This window comes from Bufo bufo, chromosome 1 (genome assembly GCF_905171765.1).
Source record: "Bufo bufo chromosome 1, aBufBuf1.1, whole genome shotgun sequence".
NCBI classification, from domain to species: domain Eukaryota; kingdom Metazoa; phylum Chordata; class Amphibia; order Anura; family Bufonidae; genus Bufo; species Bufo bufo.
In genome coordinates this window covers 239,959,697-239,982,727 of record NC_053389.1, presented here as the reverse complement: position 1 = coordinate 239,982,727, position 23,031 = coordinate 239,959,697, and the positions used below count along the sequence as shown (strand labels likewise).

The following is a 23,031-nucleotide window of genomic DNA, read 5'->3' as shown; positions in this document are numbered from 1 at the left end:
GGGTCAGTGAGGGAGAGGCACATTTAGGCAGGGATAGAAGGGAAAAGTTAGAAAAAAAAAAAAAAAGCACATTTATTCTAAACTTTTTTGTTTCAGCTTTCAGACCCCAGACCCCCCCTGCCACTTGCCCCCCCCCGCTGATCAGCAAGTTTGAACTTTTTTTATTTATTTTTTTCTATCACTTGCCCATTTTTTTTGCCTGGACTTTTTAGTACGTGAACACCCGTGCCCCCACACACACACACGCACATAGAATAAAGGTTTACACGCACGCACATGCACACGCACACACACACACCCATGGCCCGCCGGATGTTCTCGGTGGAGGAGGCATACGCCCAGATTGTCTCCGACTCCGAGAGCCCCAGTGAGGATGAGGATGACCCCACGTTCCTTTTGTCATCCGCATCCTCCTCATCATCATCGGATGACGATGAGCCACCAAGGCAGCGGAGACGCCGCCAGGCGGAGCCAGGGGCCCCACATGCTAGGGATCCTGTGGCCCACCCTAGTACGAGCCGCCCTTGGGTTCGTACTGGTTTCTCGGCCCACCAAATAAGCCCACCGGAGCCCCCTGCCGATGAACTTAGCTGGTGTCCCCCAGTGGACTTTGAGCCCGAGATTCCGGATTTTGCTGGCAATCCAGGAATCCAGATTCCCACAGTGGGGTTTACTGAAATTGACTTTTTTAGTTTTTTTTTCAGTAACCCACTGGTGAATCTGATGGTGGAGCAGACGAATCTGTACGCCCAACAGTTCGTCGCTCAAAACCCGGGCTCATTTTTGGCTAGACCCGGTGGCTGGACGCCGGTCAGTGCAGCCGAGATGAGGACATTTTGGGGCCTCGTGCTGCATATGGGTCTAGTGCAAAAACCCAGTGTCAGGCAATACTGGAGTGGGGACATACTCTACCAGACCCCACTGTACAGTACGGCCATGACACGCTCCCGGTTTGAGGCCATCCGGAAATGTCTGCATTATTCCGATAATGCAGCATGTCCCCCCCGAAGTGATCCTGCCTATGACCGGCTGTACAAGATACGGCCGGTCATCGATCACTTTGGGGCCACATTTCAGCAGGCCTACGTACCTGGAAGGGAGGTCGCGGTTGATGAGTCTCTCGTTGCGTTCAAGGGGAGACTCAGTTTCCGCCAATACATTCCCACAAAGCGGGCGAGGTATGGCGTGAAGCTATACAAAATTTGTGAGAGTACCTCAGGGTACACTTACAAATTTTGTGTGTACGAGGGGCGAGATTCCCTGATTCAACCACCAGAATGTCCCCCCACTCTGGGTGTTACCGGGAAACTCGTGTGGGACCTTATGTACCCACTGCTGGATAAGGGTTACCACTTGTACGTGGACAACTTTTATACCAGCATTCCTTTGTTCAGGTCCCTTGCTGCCAGATCCACGTTCGCTTGTGGGACCGTGCGGAAAAATCAACGCGGCCTCCCTGCCCACCCCCTCCAGGTACCTATCCCCAGGGGTGAGACTCGTGCCCTTACCAGTGGAAGCCTGTTGCTGGTCAGGTATAAGGACAAGAGGGATGTCCTTATGCTGTCCACAATCCACGGTAACGGCACCACCCCCGTCTCTGTGCGAGGTACCGCGGCAACGGTCCTCAAGCCCGTTTGTATCGTCGACTACAATCGGTATATGGGAGGAGTTGATCTCTCTGATCAAGTCCTCAAGCCATATAATGCCATGCGCAAAACCCGGGCATGGTACAAAAAAGTTGCGGTCTACTTGGTACAGGTTGCCATGTACAACTCTTTTGTACTATCCCGAAGCGCTGGCAGCACAGGGACATTCCTCCAGTTCTATGAGGCAGTCCTCAAAGACCTGATCTTTTCGGACCGGGAAAGAGCAGGCCGGAGTACCTCGGGAACTGGAGGCGCCCGGATCGTCCCTGGCCAACACTTTCCAGGTGTGGTCCCCCATACTGGAAAGAAGGGACGAACCCAAAAAAGATGCAGAGTGTGTCACAAGAGGGGGATACGGAAGGACACCACCACTCAATGTGACACTTGCCCCGATCATCCGGGCCTCTGCGTTATCGATTGCTTCAGGGAGTATCACACTTCCATGGAGTACAACATTTTTATAATCTCCAACAGTCCCCTAGAGAACATAAAAAACTATGTCTCTCAGACTTTGGAGACACAGAAACAATTTTTTTTCCCCAAACAAATATTAGTTTTAGTGCAGGCATCCTCAAACTGCGGCCCTCCAGATGTTGTAAAACTATAACTCCCAGCATACCCAGACAACCTACAGCCATCAGCAGGGCATGGTGGGAATTGTAGTTTTACAACATCTGGAGGGCCGCAGTTTTAGGATGCCTGCTTAGTGTCTCCAAAGTCTGAGAGCCATACATATTGGGCATAGTCGCGTGCGTAAAAGTCGTCGCTATAAAAATAACATTTGACCAAACCCCTCGGATGAACAGCGTTAAAAATATAAAATAAAAACGGTGCCAAAACACCCATTTTTGGGCAAAATTTCCATTTGAATCCTTTTTTTCCAGTAATAAAGCAAGGGTTAACAGCCAAAAAAACTCAATATTTATGGCCCTGATTCTGTAGTTTGCAGAAACACCCCATATGTGGTCGTAAATGGCTATATAGCCGCACGGCAGGGCATAGAACGAAGGGAACTACATATGGTTTCTGGAAGGCAGATTTTGATGGACAGTTTTTTTTTGACACCATGTCCCATTAGAAGCCCCCCCTGATGTAGCCTAGACTAGAAACTCCAAAAAAGTGACCCCATCTAAGAAACTACACCCCTCAAGGTATTCAAAAGTTACTTTATAAACTTTGTTAACCCTTTAGGTGTTCCACAAAACTAAATAGCGAATGTAGAAAAATTTTAGATTTTTTTTTTTTGTTACCTTGCCTCAAAAAAGTGTAATATAGAGCAACCAAAAATCATATTTACCCCTAAAATAGTCCCAAAACAACAACCACCTTATCCCATAGTTTCCTAGATGGGGTCACTTTTATGGAGTTTCTACTCTAGGGGTGCATCAGGGGGCTTGAAAGGGTACATGGTGTAAATAAACCAGTCCAGCAAAATCTGACTTCCAAAAACCGTATGGCGTTCCCCTTCTTCTATGTCCTGCCGTTTAGCCAAATAGTAGTTTACGACCACATTTGGGGTGTTTCTGCAAACTACAGAATCAGGGCAACCCATTTTGAGTTTTGTTTGGCTGTTAACCCATTTTTTTCAGTAATAAAGTAAGGGTTAAAATGGAAAATTTTCCAAAAAATAGAAATTTCTAAATTGTTTCTCCATCTGCCATTAACTCTTGTGGAACACCTAAAGGGTTAACAAAGTTTGTAAACCCAGTTTTGAATACCTTGAGGGGTGTACTTTCTTAGATGGAGTCACTTTTTTAAAATTTCTATTCTAGGGGTGCAACAGGGGGCTTCAAATGGGACATGGTATAAACAAAACCAGTCCAGCAAAATCTGCCTTCCAAAACCCATATGGCGTTCCCCTCTTTCTACGTGCTCCCGTTTGGCCAAACAGTAGTTTACGACCACATATGGGGTGTTTTTGCAAACTACAGAATCAGGGCAACCCATATTGAGTTTTGTTTGGCTGTTAACCCTTACTTTATTGCTGGAAAAAATGGGTTAAAATGGAAAATTTTCCAAAAAATAGAAATTTCTAAATTGTTTCTCCATCTGCCATTAACTCTTGTGGAACACCTAAAGGGTTAACAAAGTTTGTAAACCCAGTTTTGAATACCTTGAGGGGTGTACTTTCTTAGATGGAGTCACTTTTTTTAAATTTCTATTCTAGGGGTGCAACAGGGGGCTTCAAATGGGACATGGTATAAACAAAACCAGTCCTGCAAAATCTGCCTTCCAAAACCTATATGGCGTGCCCCTCTTTCTATGTCCTCCCATTTGGCCAAACAGTAGTTTACGACCACATATGGGGTGTTTTTGCAAACTACAGAATCAGGGCAACCCATATTGAGTTTTGTTTGGCTGTTAACCCTTACTTTATTGCTGAAAAAAATGGGTTAAAATGGAAAATTTTCCAAAAAATAGAAATTTCTAAATTGTTTCTCCATCTGCCATTAACTCTTGTGGAACACCTAAAGGGTTAACAAAGTTTGTAAACCCAGTTTTGAATACCTTGAGGGGTGTACTTTCTTAGATGGAGTCACTTTTTTGGAATTTCTATTCTAGGGGTGCAAGGGGGGGCTTGAAATGGGACATGGTATAAACAAAACCAGTCCTGCAAAATCTGCCTTCCAAAACCTATATGGCGTTCCCCTCTTTCTATGTCCTCCCGTTTGGCCAAACAGTAGTTTACGACCATATATGGGGTGTTTCTGCAAACTACAGAATCAGGGCAACCCATTTTGAGTTTTGTTTGGTAGTTAACCCTTGTTTTTTTCCTGGAAAAAATTGATTATATTGGAAAATTTTCCAAAAAATCGAAATTCTAAAAATTTATGTCCATTTGCCATGAAGTGTTGTGAAAGACCTAAAGGGTTAACAAAGTTTGTAAAAACAGTTTTGAATACCTTGAGGGGTGTAGTTTCTAGAATGGGGTCATTTTTGGGTGGTTTCTATTATGTAAGCCTCACAAAGTGACTTCAAACCTGAACTGGTCCATAAAAAGTGGGATTTTGAAGATTTCTGAAAATTTCAAAATTTGCTTCTAAACTTCTAAGCCTTGTAACATCCCCAAAAAATAAAATATCATTCCCAAAATGCTACAAACATGAAGTAGACATAGGGGGAATGTAAAGTCATCACAATTTTTGGGGGTATTACTATGTATTACAGAAGTAGAGAAACTGAAACTTTGAAATATGCTAATTTTTCAAAATTTTTGGTAAATATGGTATTTTTTTATGCAAAAAAATTAACTTTTTTGACCCAATTTTAGCAGTGTCATGAAGTACAATATGTGACGAAAAAACAATCTCAGAACGGCCTGGGTAAGTCAAAGCGTTTTAAAGTTATCAGCACTTAAAGTGACACTGGTCAGATTTGCAAAAAATGGCCTGGTCCTTAAGGTGAAATAGGGCTGTGTCCTTAAGGGGTTAAAGTCTAAGAATAATAGTCAAATTTAGTTAATTTGAGTCAATAAGTATTGGTATATGGAAGAAAGTATGCAAATACAAGGGTATAATGAAATATTATGTAGTTATCTATTAGGGTACTTTCACACTAGCATTTTTCTTTTCCGGTATTGAGTTCCATCACAGGGGCTCAATACCGGAAAAAAACTGATCAGTTTTATCCTAATGCATTTTGAATGGAGAGCATTCCGTTCAGTATGCATCAGGATTAATCAATTCGGTCCCTCTTACGTTTTTTGGATGGAGAAAATACTGCAGAATGCTGTATTTTTCTCTCCGGCCAAAAATCCTGAACACTTGCTGGAATGCCGGCATTAATTTCCATTGAAATGTATTGCCGCATTGACGGATCCATTCTTCCGGTCCGCGCATGCGCAGACCTTTAAAAATGTTAAAAAAATAAATACCGGATCCTTTTTTCCGGATGACACCAGAGAGACAGATCCGGTATTTCAATACATTTTTTAGATGAATACGCATCCAGATCCGTCTGACAAATGCCATCCGTTTGCATACGGATTGCCGGATCCAGCGACGGAACTGCCTGCCGGAATCCTCTGCCACAAGTGTGAAAGTACCCTGATGCAATTGTATGAATCATCTAATCAGGATATGTGAGTATGACATACATGAAATACATGGTGATCATGAAGTTACTGTAATTGTTATTTGGGATATTGTATTCCAGAGAGGTTCCAAATATGGAAGGAGTTAATCCTGGATCAGTGATAGGAATTGAAACTCATCAATGGTCATTTAAATATTAAGTTAAATATCAACTATATTTGAAAGCAGAAATTGGTTTGGGTTATAGTGGCTCAACCAATCTGGATCGCAATGGTTTAGTGCTCACCCGCCGACTACCCATTGTCGGATATAATGGAGATACGAGTGTAAGAAGGAGATTGGGGGCACTCGGCTATCCGGCGCCAAATGGACACAAAGCCAGTTAATTAAAAACAATTGATTTATTCCTCATATATAAAACCAAATCAATGTAGCCTTACACCAGACCGAATGTCTTAATAGATAAATAACATGATATTAGATAAACAGTACATATACAATAAAAATGATATTAAAAAAAATGAAAATGAGACAAAAAATGAAATAAAAAAAATGATAAGGTTAGAAAGGTTAAAAACCTAATCATCAAAATAAGGTTAAAAGATGTAGCCAAGATAAGTCACTGGTGAACAGTAAATGGATGAAAAAGAATGGATGAAAAACAGCGGTGTATGGATGCGTCCTTGATAGTAGTGTCGAGCGCTATGGTACTCTCAGTTAAAAATAGAGATGGTATAAAAGTAATTGAATCGGTTAGTCAGTCCATTAGATGTCCCGCATGTCCCAAGATTGAGGGAAGAAATGGACACGTGTACGTGCAGCACAATTAGTATAGGATGTTAGTACATCATTATATGGCAGAACATTATTCACGTGAAGCTGAATAGTGATGGCTGCGAATATTCAGTATTCAGTGAGTACGGATCCGGATCCGTACTGAGATCCGTACTGAGATCAAAATTTATGTCCAGGAAAGCTGTGTCACCACAAGTAGTAAGAAGTGATTGATCTTGCACATTAACATCATTGGAAAATATGATACAATTCAATTGAAGGACTGCACATCATCTACATACAATTATATCAGTCTATCATAGACTTTATGTGAATTTAAGATGAATAAGTGAAATGAAAGTATCAAGACCATGGCGAGACCAGAGGAAAATGATGAAGAGAAAAAGATGCCTAATAGATATTAGATTAGTTCCTAAATTTATTTCATTGGCATTCAATCAAAGTTTAGCATATGTTCAGCAACTATTATTATTTTGTTGTCAAATAAATAATTGATGGACAATTAATTAATTTATAAAGAAGAAGGAAGATAATTGTAAAATTTCATGTTGTGGGTTCGAAAGGATTATCTTACCCTCAAGAGGGGGAAATGTTAAATAATATGTGATATAATATTAATTGGTATTTAATATAAAGTATGTATTACATTACACACTGACACCATCTATAGTAATGTTCATGGATTATGGGAGGTCTGTATGAGGACGTCAAGACCTATATTTAAAGTCTCTATGTAGAAGCACATACATTGGTTAAGACACGCCTGTATCTATGGTATAAATGACTGACAGCGACAGACAAGAGGTCGTCTTCTTACACTCACTCTGTTGGGGGTGTTTGCTGGCTAGAGATGAAGACACATGAAGCCTGAAGATTCCTAACCTTCAACAATGATACTTCAAGGACATTAAGACTTTTCCTAAACTATTTTTGTAAGTAATCAACTCTTATGAAGACTGAAAATAAATTGCATTATTCATTTTTTATATAACTCTTGTTGAATCCTGGTGATAAGTCCTCCGGGTGTTCTTTACTCCAAATAAGCATACACTAGATTTGGAGAGGATTACCAAATCAAGTTGATATATTATTAATTCATAAATATAAAAAACTTGGAGACATATTACAATAAGCTAGTGTTTTTTTTACTCCTAAAGCTTAAAGGGTGCAATTTACAGCACTGTGCTTGGTACGGCACCGCTGCCTTCTCAAAACAGTTGATCAACGGGGTTCCCGGGTGTCGGACCCCCACTGATGAGATACTGATGACCTGTCCAGAGGACAAGTCATCAGTAAAAAAAATCTCAGAAAACCCTTTTAATAAATATGCCCTATTATAGTCAATGGGCCAATTCACTTGTGTAGCTTTCGGACCATAAGTATCACGTACTACTTTTCCCTTCAAGACTCTCCCATTCAAGTGAATGGATCACAGCACATGTACACCATCCATGTGCAGTCTGATTAAAATAATTCTTTGTTTTTAGCAACATGTTTTAAATAGCTCATCTGAATAAGCCCTAACAAATCCTCTTCTCTGAGAAGCAGGTAAGACCAGATTTTCAGCTTCTGGATGTCACTATTCGATGTCTCAGTTGGAAGCTCTTATGCAACTGCAGAAGCTTCCATGATAAAGTCCAAGACTACGGGAGATTCTAATCCTGACCTTTGGGCAGTTTGGGTGTTAACAGAAGAGGCTCAGATGAGATACGTACAGAGTAATAGACAGTTCTCTTGGCTCACAGCTTCCGCTGTAGTTATCTTTATTGTCCTGGTGTGCGGGTTTTACGCCAGTCTTTGATATCCCCTGCGCTGGCAGAGAAAGTGCCTAATTTATGACAATGCTCAGGACTCCTAAGGTAGTCCATGTGTCTGGAGTATAAACTACTCCAGCCCCTGACTGCTCCCCGCTTTTAAGCTTGTTTCCAGGCATGAAAGATACTAATCGTGTTGGGCCCGATGCCCTGGCCTAGCCCCCTTCACTCCCTCTCCATTCCCAAGTGGCACCCAAAGCATAAAAACGCTTGTGTGACAAAATATTGTCGCACAGAGTTTAAAAAGTCGCAAAACGGGTCTTGTTAATTTTTTACTCCAAAACTGGTGTAACGCCCATTGCAAATGATCCCCTGTGAAAAGTTGCAGGTAACCAGCCACAGTCTGGGGAAGGTCACATGAGCATAATACATCCAGATATCGTATATACGGCTTCTATTGTACTGTCTACTGCATCACCCGAGCAAATTACCCGTTTGGAATCGCTAATCGAGTCTCTAAATGGGCAAGTTGCAACACTGAGAGGCATTGACAATTTGCAAAAAAGTTTGCTTCTCACCGAGCAAGCACTCTTTGGGGTAGATGAGGGAGAGGGTGACAGAGAGGAGGCTGAGGAAAGTGAGGTAGCTAGCTGGGTAACATTTAGAAAGCGGGGTAGAGGGAAGAGTGCCAGGGAGGCTAGCCCTGATCTGACACACCCCAACAAGTTTGCACGTTTGGCAGATGAGGGGGATATCAGTCCAGGGACGGCACTGCCGCAGCCGGACACTTCCTCTGCCAGTCAGGGGAATGTCAGCTCCGGTAAGCAGGGGACCAGGAGAGCAGGGCAGGCCAGACAGGTGCTGGTAGTGGGAGACTCAATTATTAGGGGAACAGATAGGGAAATCTGTCACAAAGCCCGTGATCGCCGAACAGTGTGCTGTCTTCCTGGCGCTAGAGTTCGACATATCGCGGATCGGGTTGACAGATTACTGGGAGGGGCTGGAGAAGATCCAGCGGTCATGGTCCATATCGGAACCAATGACAAAGTTAGGGGTAGGTGGAGAGTCCTTAAAAATGATTTCAGGGATTTAGGGCAAAAGCTTAGGGCAAGGACCTCAAAGGTAGTATTTTCCGAAATACTACCGGTACCACGGGCCACACAAGAAAAGGCAGCGGGAGATTAGGGAAATTAACAAGTGGCTCAAGAACTGGTGTAGGATGGAGGGGTTTGGGTTCCTGGAGAACTGGGCCGACTTCTCTGTCGGCTACAGCCTCTATCGTAGGGACGGGCTGCACCTCAATGGGGAAGGAGCAGCTGTGTTGGGGAAGAAGATGGGTAGAAGGTTGGAGGAGTGTTTAAACTAGGGACTGGGGGGGAGGGTAATTACACTATAGAAGGGGAAGATAGTGCAGATAGAGACCGGGGGCAAGGTAGTGGGACTGGGGGAGAAATGGAAGGAGGGACAAGAACAGTTCAGAAGGAAAGGTGTAGGGTAAAAAATATACATAAACCTCTCATATGTATGTATACTAATGCCAGAAGCCTGACTAATAAAACTGGTGAACTGGAATTAGTGATGTGTGAGGAGGACTATGACATAGTGGGAATAACTGAGACATGGCTGGATGATAGCTATGACTGGGCAGTTAATGTACAAGGTTACAGTCTGTTCAGAAAGGATCGTCAAAACCGGAGAGGTGGAGGGGTCTGCCTTTATGTAAAATCTTGTCTAAAGCCCACACTCCGTGAAGATATAAGTGAGGGACATGAACATGTGGAGTCACTATGGGTAGAGATACATGGAGCTAAAAACAACAATAAATTACTAATAGGAGTCTACTATAAACCACCTAATATACCAGAGTCCACAGAAAATCTACTACTAAACGAGATAGACAAGGCGGCAAATCATAATGAGGTGGTTATTATGGGGGACTTCAACTACCCAGATATAGACTGGGAAACTGAAACTTGTATATCTCATAAAGGAAACAGATTCTTGGCAATAACCAAAGACAATTATCTCTCCCAACTGGTTCAGGACCCGACTAGAGGGACGGCCATACTGGACTTAATATTAACCAATAGACCTGACAGAACAACAGACGTGCAGGTTGGGGGACACCTGGGAAATAGTGACCATAAAGTAATACCCTTCCAATTATCATTCAAAAGAGCGTTTCTACAGGGAGAAACAAAAATACCAAACTTCAAAAAAGCTAAATTTAGCCAACTAAGAGAGGCCATAGGCCTAACTAACTGGGACAAAGTCCTCAAAAATAAAAATACAGCCAAAAAATGGGATATCTTTAAAAACATCCTAAAATCTCATTGTGAGAGGTACATACCGTATGGGAATAAAAGGTTAAGGAACAAAAAGAAACCAATGTGGATAAACAGAACTGTAAAGAAAGCAATAAATGACAAAAAGAAAGCATATAAAACCCTAAAACAGGAGGGTAGCATGGAAGCACTGAAAAACTATAAGGAAAAAAACAGAACATGTAAAAAACAAATAAAAGCGGCCAAACTAGAGACCGAGAGATTAATTGCCAAAGAGAGTAAAACTAACCCTAAAATGTTCTTCAATTATATAAATGTTAAAAAGTATAAATCTGAAGGTGTCGGCCCTTTAAAGAGTAATGAGGGGGGAGTCGCAGAGAGCGACGAGGAGAAAGCAAAGCTGTTAAATATTTTTTTCTCCAATGTATTCACTGAGGAAAATAAACTGTCAGATGAAATGCTGAATGCTGAAATAAATTCGCCATTAAAAGTGTCCTGTCTGACCCAGGAAGAAGTACAACAGCGACTTAAAAAAATCTAAATAGACAAATCGCCAGGACCGGATGGCATACACCCCCGTATCCTAAGGGAATTAAGTAATGTCATAGCCAGACCCTTATTTCTGATATTTGCGGACTCTGTACTGACAGGGAATGTCCCACAGGATTGGCGCATGGCAAATGTGGTGCCAATATTCAAAAAGGGTCCAAAAACAGAGCCTGGAAACTATAGGCCGGTAAGTTTAACATCTGTTGTGGGTAAACTGTTTGAAGGTTTTCTGAGAGATGCTATGTTAGAGCATCTTATGGGAAATAAGCAAATAACGCCATATCAGCATGGCTTCGTGAGGGATCGGTCATGTCAAACTAATTTAATCAGTTTCTATGAGGAGGTAAGTACTAGACTTGACAGCGGCGAATCAATGGATGTCGTGTATCTGGACTTCTCCAAAGCATTTGACACTGTACCTCATAAAAGGTTAGTATATAAAATGAGAATGCTCGGACTCGGAGAAAACGTCTGTAAGTGGGTAAGTAACTGGCTCAATGATAGGAAACAGAGGGTGGTTATTAACGGTACATACTCAGATTGGGTCACTGTCACTAGTGGAGTACCTCAGGGGTCAGTATTGGGCCCTATTCTCTTCAATATATTTATTAATGATCTTGTAGAAGGCTTGCATAGTAAAATATCAATTTTCGCAGATGACACTAAACTGTGTAAAGTAATTTACACTGAAGAGGACAGTATACTACTACAGAGGGATCTGGATAGATTGGAGGCTTGGGCAGATAAGTGGCAGATGAGGTTTAACACTGAGAAATGTAAAGTTATGCACATGGGAAGGAATAATGCAAGTCACCCATACATACTAAATGGTAAAACACTCGGTAACACTGACATGGAAAAGGATCTAGGAATTTTAATAAACAGCAAACTAAGCTGCAAAAAACAGTGTCAGGCAGCGGCTGCCAAGGCCAATAAGATAATGGGTTGCATCAAAAGGGGCATAGATGCCCGTGATGAGAACATATTCCTACTACTTTACAAATCACTGGTCAGACCACACATGGAGTACTGTGTACAGTTCTGGGCTCCTGTAAACAAGGCAGACATAGCAGAGCTGGAGAGGGTCCAGAGGAGGGCAACTAAAGTAATAACTGGAATGGGGCAACTACAGTACCCTGAAAGATTATCAAAATTAGGGTTATTCACGTTAGAAAAAAGACGACTGAGGGGAGATCTAATTACTATGTATAAATATATCAGGGGGCAGTACAGAGATCTATCCCATCATCTATTTATCCCCAGGACTGTGACTGTGACGAGGGGACATCCTCTGCGTTTGGAGGAAAGAAGGTTTGTACACAAACATAGAAAAGGGTTCTTTACGGTAAGAGCAGTGAGACTATGGAACTCTCTGCCTGAGGAGGTGGTGATGGTGAGTACAATAAAGGAATTCAAGAGGGGCCTGGATGTATTTCTGGAGTGTAATAATATTACAGGCTATAGCTACTAGAGAGGGGTCGTTGATCCAGGGAGTTATTCTGATTGCCTGATTGGAGTCGGGAAGGAATTTTTTATTCCCCTAAAGTGAGGAAAATTGGCTTCTACCTCACAGGGTTTTTTTGCCTTCCTCTGGATCAACTTGTAGGATGACAGGCCGAACTGGATGGACAAATGTCTTTTTTCGGCCTTATGTACTATGTTATGTACTATGTTACCCCATAAAATCAATAGCCCTAAAACCATCCTAAACAGTGTCGGACTGTAGTGCCTAGGGCCCAGCAGTAAAATTTTATTTGGGGGCCCACTGTACATTCAAATATTACCTGCTCACACTGCAGCAAGATGCTACCAGATGACTTTGAGAAAGTAGGTGTTGGAACCGATAAAATTGACATCTATGATACAGCGTTGATGCAAAGATGTTCCTTGATATCTGGAACTGAATCCGCCCTGGTCTGCTTGATATGCAAATGAGGACCATCAAAGGGTTCTTGGGGCAGGACACTGATGAAAGGAAGATCTGCCAGGACTGTCGCATCCTGGGGAAAGCCCGACCCCCCTGCTGGTATTTACTGCCCACACCTGTGTCAGCAAGGACATACATGCTGGGATATGGCAGGGGTATATGATATAACTTTCTTCCTGTGTAATTACCTGCAATAACCTAGCTTACAAATACAAGTCTTCCTGGACTCTACAATTAAGAATGTGATTCGCTGAGACCTGCTGGAGAGGAGTGTTCTGAGTACAGAGAAAAGCCCATGGCATGTGTGACTGAGAGAGAGAATGGTGTAGCTAGCTAAAGGATCCTGACCCCCTCCAATCCCCTTTCCCATTCCCTTAATTGTATTTAGAATGTAGGTATATCCCTATTTGTAAATAAATCCAACACTGAGTTAAGATACAGTTGTTCTTCAGTAATTTAAGGCACCCGCAAAGCAGAGCACATTCTACATTTGGCACCCCAGATGGGACTGTGGAAATTCCTAAATCCACATAGAACCTATAGGACGGAATTGCTCTAATTCAAATTGCTGAAAGAACAGACCAGACCTTTTGCACAGATTCCGTGCTGAAGTCAGCTGGATTTTGGACTTCGTAGAAGGATTGAAAGTGTGGTGAGTTATTCATTGGATATGCAAAAGTTCTAATTGTTTGTTGTCCTTGAGTGTATGTGGAGTTGTAATAGTGGATAAAGTATTGAATGCTGTATGTTAATGAGCGTTAAAGCAGAGGAAAGTGTGGATTCTCTGTAGAGGAACAATTTGTGCTTGTTTGGAATCTTGACTTGAGTTCAGACTAAGTGTGTGCATGTATGTAAAGACATTGTGGGAACACTGAAAAGTTTGGTTCTTTGTCTTGTTCACTTGTGAGTGTGTATTGGCAGTACAATAGCTTTTATTTTAATAGTTGTATCTTGTGTTGAGTGTACATTGGTGAAATGGAACTGGCCTATAGTTATGTTAAGAATTATGCCTCTGCCAAGTATCATTCATGTGCAGATGAACCTCTTAAGAGTCAAGTTAATGCGTTGTTGTCTCAGTGTCAGCAACATAATGACAAGCTGCAGAGTAGACCACTTACAAAGAAAGGTAACAAACAGAAATTGGCTAACGAAATTGCGGTATTGCTCAGAATCACAGAAATTTCTGAGCAAATGGGGGAGCAATGGAGAGCAGAAAGGAGTCATCTTGGAGAGCAGATAGAGAAAATTGGAGATAATCTTAGTAGCATTGCAACTGCCTCCAGTGTTGAAATGGATGACTTGAGGGCTACTGTGTGCAATTTATCCGAAAGAAATTGTGAGTTGCAAGAACAATTGGAACAATGCAATGCAAACTTTGATATGAAGAGTAGGCTTGTTGGTTCATTGCAACTAAAATTATCTCATATGGAGGAATTGATAATGTCTTTGGAGAGGAAATTGGAAGATGCAAACTCCCAGCTACTTAGAAAGGAGCAATGGATATTATCCCTCAATGAACGGAAGAAAAAGTGTCCATCAGCCAATATCTGTATTGTCACTGATGTGAATACATCCAATGAGGTGGCATTAGCAAATTCTCCTGGATATTTAGGGGAGGGCACTAGTGTACTCACAATTAATGAAAAACTTACATTGTGCCAGATTCTGGGTGAGTTTAATACACTGGAGTCACCCGTGTGCCTGTCTAATAAATTTGAGGCTATGGTACAGAAATACACTTTGACTGATAAAGATGCATGCTCTCTTCTAAGGGCTTGGGTACCAGCACCTCTAGCATCCCAGGTATCTGCATATGAGAATGATAACTTAGATGCAGAGGGAAGGATGAAAGAATTGCAGCGTGTGTTAAAGAGTCGTGATGATAGAGGGATAAATGCGTTACAAAGAATGAGATTTAGAAGAGGAGATGACCCTATATTGTTCTGTAACCAATATCTTTCACTGTACAAAAGTGTGTATAACTGCCCTGATATGTCTGCTGATGATTCAGGCTTCATATACTCAATGGCCAATATATGTTATGTGAACTATCCTAATAGGATTGCCCTCAGAAATGCCAATTCATACCAGAGCTTTATCAATATACTTAGAGACTGGTGTGAAGAATCCAGTGATGGTTATAGATCAGATGCAGATATATCAGTAGTGAGCAGAGGTACAAGAAGGAAGAAATTCATCAGGTGTTACAAATGTCACAGACCAGGGCACATTCAGAGATTTTGTCGAACCCCCGATATTTTCAGCCTGATACCGGATGATAAAGGTATATCCACCCAGGACAAGGAAAGCATACCACAGGAGCCTGATGTAATGGATAACAGCCTTGGGGAGTCTGGAAATGCTGAGGGGCAAAAGGAGGAGATTACAGATAATAATGGCCGCCCCCCTCCGAATAGCCAACAGCCATGGGGGACGAGCATACCAATGTTTGCACCCTGGACTAATCTTCCATTTTGGCTGGTATGCAGTTGGTCCCAAATAGCATTACCATTTTTCTTAAAAAATATGGCAAACTTTGTGAGCAATGCCTGCTTAGTTTAGGAAGAATATGGGACTTAAATTCTAGCCATACAGATAACAGGACAAGGCTTAGGGAATAAGGATTTGACTGTAATAATAATTGTGTGTAATAATTGTCTTTGTGTTTCTTTTTCAGGAGCCACTAAAGGCAGCTTAGTCAAGCTGGCTTAAGACTAATGTTTTTGCTTTGTTCACAGGTTTTAGGTGGAGTGGTACTGACTACATTTAGTTAAGCATTAGTTAGATCAATTTAAAAAGGTCTTCATAGTCACCACGTGGTATCATGAGCTCAATAATTAGTAATTGTTTGCAAACAATTAAATAACAGTCAGGCATTTGTTGGTTAAAACAATCATGTATACTGTACCTTTGTGATGTGAATTTTTTTTTTGTGTCCCGTCCCCCCCCATGACTTTTTGTGTTTTAGGTGTAAATAGCATTTGCTCTTTCAATGGACCTCACAGGAAGATGTCTTTTTTCACACACTAGAACAAAAGTTGAGTTGGGAGATGGTGTTAGTATGTGTCTGTCTGTCTGTGTGTGATGTGTTAAGGGCCAGCAGAATTTTTTTTTTATGTGATTTTTTTTTCTTTTCTACCTTTGCATTTGTTTTCCTTGTTAATATTTTTTAAATTAACAAGTTGTTGTATTTTTATTTTTATATACAGACCTACTTCTTGGGTAGGCACTAAACTTCAAAGTTGTTCACCAGATTGGTCATGTTCTAGTTAGTATGGTACCAGTGTAGTATGGTACCAAATGGGGGAATGTGTTTGAAAGAATTATAGTTACACTAAGAAGCCATGTTTTTTGGTTTGTTTTTATTTTGTTTTTGTGTGGTTTACAAATACCCCCCCAGCTAGGATGGAGTTAGATTACCGCCCCTAGGCATATTAGTGAGGTTACATGTAGGTGTAGAAAGGTATTGACTGCTAAGAATAATGATACTGCTCTTGATTTTTATTTCCAGGATCCATAATGAGGCGAAATTACATATCCAAATTTGGGACCCTGGAGAAGTAGCGGCAGCCCAATATTGTGGTGGCAATTGGACTACATTCGTAGCGTTCATCTTGTACATAGTTATTGATAGATCTTAGACACTGCTTAACAAAAAAAGAGTGACTGGTATTTTTTGCGAGGTGTGGCAGATTATTTGAAACAAGATGACAGTGCCCCATTTAAATGCGCACAGACATCAGCTAGAAGTCTGCATGGGGGAAGGCCTGCCATGGACAATAGAAGAACACATGTGGTTGTTTTGCATAAATTCAACATATTGCTGAGTTCTTTTTGTTTTCTTGTTTTCTCTTACTTGCACCATTAAATCAGTGAGTGGAAAATGAAGAAAGCAAAAGTTTCTATCAATATATAAGCCATACTGAAGTTCTAAAAACTAATTGTCCGTAGTCTGATATGGCCATGTCTATTCAAACTTCTTGAATAGCCAGATAATAGGTCTCTTGCAACACCTATTATACAGGGGTAAGAAGGCAGAATGACCAACAAGAAAAATTATTCAGCCTTCTGGAAATTGTTAATGTGTATGACAGACATTTGTAGCATGTGGTTGGTGATTAATTTACTCAAATGATGTACTCGATTATCATGAATGAGGCCTGAATTTTCACATGTCTAGTTTAAAATCATGCAGAGTACGGCATTATGGGTAAAAGTCCAAGGTTTCACTTTATGCGTAATAACCAACATAGAGCACAACGTACATTAGAATCACCTGTATTAGACATATATACATCTATCATGTATCTTTTGATTTTTAATTGTTATTGTATGAGATCTTGTGAGAAGTAGAATTCAGCTGGATTGGACCTTTGCAATGCACAGACTGTCACATATTGCTAAAGTGGGCTTGCCCATATTCCAGTTATATAAGGCAGCTGACAAGCAAGACTAGTTGGTAGTTAAATGACAATCTGGTTAAGGGATCGAGTCAATTAGCATGGTGTAATGTTATATACTGTATGTGATATCAATGTAGGATATGTAGATTTTCCTGTGATTATCATGAGGGATATTGGTGACTTGTTATTTATTTATTAATATCCAGAATGAATAGCGTGTGACTGTTTGAATAAAAGGGTTCCTGCTCTGTCTATGACTTCCCATGTTGACGAAGAAACTGTCTCAGAAGAAAGGCCGCAATGCCGGAAAGTTTGCAGGACTGGAGCAATGCAGATATCAAGTTTCTGTGGTTTATTTTTTGATTGTGTGTGCCAATAGGCACAAGACCAGGGAATGTTGGAACCGATAAAATTGACATCTATGATACAGCGTTGATGCAAAGATGTTCCTTGATATCTGGAACTGAATCCGCCCTGGTCTGCTTGATATGCAAATGAGGACCATCAAAGGGTTCTTGGGGCAGGACACTGATGAAAGGAAGATCTGCCAGGACTGTCGCATCCTGGGGAAAGCCCGACCCCCCTGCTGGTATTTACTGCCCACACCTGTGTCAGCAAGGACATACATGCTGGGATATGGCAGGGGTATATGATATAACTTTCTTCCTGTGTAATTACCTGCAATAACCTAGCTTACAAATACAAGTCTTCCTGGACTCTACAATTAAGAATGTGATTCGCTGAGACTTGCTGGAGAGGAGTGTTCTGAGTACAGAGAAAAGCCCATGGCATGTGTGACTGAGAGAGAGAATGGTGTAGCTAGCTAAAGGATCCTGACCCCCTCCAATCCCCTTTCCCATTCCCTTAATTGTATTTAGAATGTAGGTATATCCCTATTTGTAAATAAATCCAACACTGAGTTAAGATACAGTTGTTCTTCAGTAATTTAAGGCACCCGCAAAGCAGAGCACATTCTACAGTAGGTCCTGGGGAAGGAGGACACTGGCTAGCTTTCCTCTATACCTAGAAGTCATCTCAGCTCCGATTGTGTCTATAATAATAATAATAAACTGGGGAGTTTCTGTAGTAATCCATCAAGTTTTTTATATGAACGTAGGCTGGTGGAGGTGCTGTACATTGAATATATATACAGTCAGGTCCATAAATATTGGGACATCGACACAATTCTAACATTTTTGGCTCTATACACCACCACAATGGATTTGAAATGAAACAAACAAGATGTGCTTTAACTGCAGACTGTCAGCTTTAATTTGAGGGTATTTACATCCAAATTAGGTGAACGGTGTAGGAATTACAACAGTTTGCATATGTGCCTCCCACTTGTTAAGGAACCAAAAGTAATGGGTCAGAATAATAATCATAAATCAAACTTTCACCTTTTAATACTTGGTTGCAAATCCTTTGCAGTCAATTACAGCCTGAAGTCTGGAAGGCATAGACATCACCAGGCGCTGGGTTTCATCCCTGGTGATGCTCTGCCAGGCCTCTACTGCAACTGTCTTCAGTTCCTGCTTGTTCTTGGGGCATTTTCCCTTCAGTTTGATCTTCAGCAAGTGAAATGCATGCTCAATCGGATTCAGGTCAGGTGATTGACTTGGCCATTGCATAACATTCCACTTCTTTCCCTTAAAAAACTCTTTGGTTGCTTTTGCAGTATGCTTTGAGTCATTGTCTATCTGCACTGTGAAACGCCATCTAATGAGTTCTGAAGCATTTGGCTGAATATGAGCAGATAATATTTCCTGAAACACTTCAGAATTCATCCTGCTGCTTTTGTCACCAGTCAAATCATCAATAAATACAAGAGAACCAGTTCCATTGGCAGCCATACATGCCCACACCATGACACTACCACCACCATGCTTCACTGATGAGGTGGTATGCTTAGGATCATGAGCAATTCCTTTCCTTCTCCATACTCTTCTCTTCCCATCACTCTGGTACAAGTTGATCTTGGTCTCATCTGTCCATAGGATGTTGTTCCAGAACTGTGAAGGCTTTTTAGATGTCGTTTGGCAAACTCTAATCTGGCCTTCCTGTTTTTGAGGCTCACCAATGGTTTACATCTTGTGGTGAACCCTCTGTATTCACTCTGGTGAAGTCTTCTCTTGATTGTTGACTTTGACACACATACACCTACCTCCTGGAGAGTGTTCTTGATCTGGCCAACTGTTGTGAAGGGTGTTTTCTTCACCAGGGAAAGAATTCTTCGGTCATCCACCACAGTTGCTTTCCATGGTCTTGCGGGTCTTTTGGTGTTGCTGAGCTCACTGGTGCGTTCCTTCTTTTTAAGAATGTTCCAAACAGTTGTTTTGGCCACGCCTAATGTTTTTGCTATCTCTCTGATGGGTTTGTTTTGTTTTTTCCAGCCTAATGATGGCTTGCTTCACTGATAGTGACAGCTCTTTGGGTCTCATCTTGAGAGTTGACAGCAACAGATTCCAAATGCAAATAGCACACTTGAAATGAGCTCTGGACCTTTTATCTACTCATTGTAATTTGGATAATGAGGGAATAACACACACCTGGCAATGGAATAGCTGAGAAGTCAATTGTCCCATTACTTTTGGTCCCTTAACAAGTGGGAGGCATATATGCAAACTGTTGTAATTTCTACACCGTTCACCTGATTTGGATATAAATACCCTCAAATTAAAGCTGACAGTCTGCAGTTAAAGCACATTTTGTTTGTTTCATTTCAAATCCATTGTGGTGGTGTATAGAGCCAAAAATGTTAGAATTGTGTCGATGTCCCAATATTTATGGACCTGACTGTATATCTATATAGTGCAGTAAGTCTACTGTGTTATGTTCCACTTGTGCAGGGGGTGGGAGACTAGGGGCCCACCTTGCTCAGGGGCCCACCGGGGGATCCACCTGTGCCCCTGTGGGCCAGTCCGAGCCTGATCTTAAAGCAATGAGATTGAATTCAATGAAAAACAATGCAGATTTTGGGAATCATTTATTATAGTGTTTTGTGCCTGCTTTAGTCTAATTTTTCCTTTTTAAGACTACTTTTATATCAGCGTTTTTGCTTTCCGGTATTGAGCTCCCATTGTCAATGGGAACAAAACTGAACTGAATGGAATCCACCACGTATTCTGGTTGCATTCCCATGCCAGACAGAAAAATGCTGCAAGCAACTTTTTGTGTGTGTCATGGGATGTGGAGCTAGACGGATCCGGCACGAAACACAATGTAAGTAAATGGTGATGGATCAGTTTTTTAGAACACAAATGCTACCGATGCAGCCTGTTGTATTATCCTAACGGAATCGTTTTTGCTGAACTCTGCAGGATCCAGCAAAAACGCAGGTGTGAAAGTATAAGGCTACTTTCACACCTGCGTTTTTGCTGGATCCTGCAGAGTTCAGCAAAAACGATTCCGTTAGTTTTTAGGCACATTTACTAATAAAAGTGTGCCTGTTTTGGAGGCATTTGTGCCTGATTCGTCAATTTTCTGTTTTAGACTTTCCGGTGGCATTGGGTATTTTTTGTGCCTTTTTTTCAGACTATTTATGTAGGTGCACCTTTTTTACGCATGAATTAGGTGCAAAACCAACTACTTTTTACTCCACTCCAGGGGTGCCTTTGTTTTTTCGTTAGCTTTTTGGAAGGCCATGCAACAATTTTGTTAAAATAGTCACATCAGCCGGTAGACAAGCGCCTTTTCTAATATGCAACTTTTTATATCTAATATGTGGCTTTTTATCTAATATGCAACCTTTTCACTGCACTTTTGCCCCTAATTCATGAGACGAGCAATGAGTAGTCTAATTGTACACAATTCACCTGTGCCCTGACTAGGGGTGAACCTAGCCTTTCTGCTGCCTGAGGCGAAAACTTAACCCGCGCTCCCCCCTAGGCCATTTTTTAACCTAACCCCTTTGCCACAATGAAAGCACTCATTGCCCATGGCCATTCCGCTGCCCTCTCTTGCCCCTACCTGGTGCTGCCTGGGGCAATCGTCTAACCTGGCCTCATTGGTGGTGCACCCCTGGCCCTGACAAGTACAAAGACACACCGACTAATTCATGATCTGCTGTGTGACTTCTTATAAATACTATGCAAAATAGTGACTATCTTATGCAATATGCCTGTCTAAAAATCACAACCTAAAAAACAGACAAGCATAAGAGTTTGTCTATATTCATCTCTTAATAGACTTGGCTGAACAGGACCTGAAATATCATCAATGTATCACTCTGGAATCTATTGCTCCTTGTTTTCAGCCATTTCATGTTTTGGAGGGCTTTCTGTAAACCTGGTCGTACACATTAGATGTGTACTGGCCATGCATCTAACACGAATGGGGGCCTCACAACTTTTCAATGATGGCTGACGTTGAGGAGGAGAGATAAGGATCGAGCATGTTGGATTTCAACTGCTCCATCCTTTTGTTCTCCAATGAAATGCCACCGCCACAGATGTCTGGCAGTGACTTTCTCTCCTATCCTCATTCACTAAATATGCATGCGCATCCGAACATGCATACAAGTGAGTGGATCGGGTGAGAAAGCTGTAGACCAGCTTGGAATGCACATGGAAGGTATCCCCTTTTGGCTGCATTGTTTGTGGACTGAAATATGGGCATATCTGGGTGCATAAAGTCTTGAGCTGGGTCGTGTGCTTGAGCCCTGAGGCAGAAACCCCACCCATTCCATTGAAGTCCGGGGCGAACTGGCCATAGAACCTACTGGGAAAATTCCTGGCGGGCCGCTGCCCAGAGGGCTGCTTGAGCCCTTCTCACGGCCGCTGGCCAGGTACATAATGATCTGATGTTCTCAGCGTTATTTTAATCCTGGTAGCATCAGGTACGGCCGCAGGTGCCCTCCTGAACCTAACTGTATCACCGTCCTCAGGAATGCAGTGGCGAGGGTGGCAGTATCTTGTGCTGCACTGAGGTATTTGGTTCTGCTGAAGCAATGTTTTTTGCTGCATTATGGTATTGCAGTCCCGCTTACTTGTGTTGACCCCGCTTACTTGTGTTGACCCCGCCTACTTGTGTTGACCCTGCCTACTTGTGTTGCCCCATCTTCTGTCAATTTGGACCCACCTACAACATGGGGCAACTTTTATTTTTTTTTCCAGGGCTATTTTCAGTTCCCAGTCCACCCCTCTTGGCTGTATGATTTTGCAGGAAAGTCAGGTAAATTCATGTGGCCATTGGCTCCTACACATGGGCGGTGTTTTATCCAAATACAGTAGTTGCAGGGTGTAAACTGCTGCTTTCAGATGAGCGAGTTGTATGCTTCAGACTCAGAGCGTGAGTATAAGGCTACTTTCACACTTGCAGCAGAGTGATCTGGCAAGCAGTTCCGTCGCCGGAACTGCCTGCCGAATCCGGCAAAACGTATGCCAACTGATGGCATTTGTAAGACTGATCAGGATCCTGATCGGTCTTACAAATGCATTGAGATGCCGGATCCGTCTTTCCGGTGTCATCCGGAAAAATGGATCCGGCATTTCTTTTTTTCACCTTTTTTTCGGTCTGCGCATCCGGCATTCCGGTATTTTCACACATATCAGGACACATTTGATCAGGACACATTTGATACATCCCTATGGAAAAAAATGCTGGCATTCAGGCAAGTGTTCAGTTTTTTGGGCCGGAG

The 23,031-nt window shown here is 41.9% G+C and overlaps 2 protein-coding genes across 2 annotated transcripts in view; one reads left to right on the top strand and one right to left on the bottom strand.

The window, feature by feature from the left end:
• Positions 1–23,031, bottom strand: part of LOC121005128 (sulfotransferase 6B1-like) — a 39,565-nt gene that overhangs the window by 10,781 nt on the left and 5,753 nt on the right. The window lies entirely within an intron of this gene.
• LOC121005120 (posterior protein-like) lies at positions 12,779–18,317 on the top strand. The gene has a single exon (XM_040437685.1). It carries the CDS (start codon positions 13,966–13,968, stop codon positions 15,550–15,552), a length of 1,587 nt encoding a protein of 528 aa, XP_040293619.1. The 5' UTR covers positions 12,779–13,965; the 3' UTR covers positions 15,553–18,317.

Bases quoted from the DNA above. Each gene is read 5' to 3' on its own strand.
- LOC121005120 (XM_040437685.1), top strand. From the start codon at position 13,966: ATGGAACTGGCCTATAGTTATGTTAAGAATTATGCCTCTGCCAAGTAT.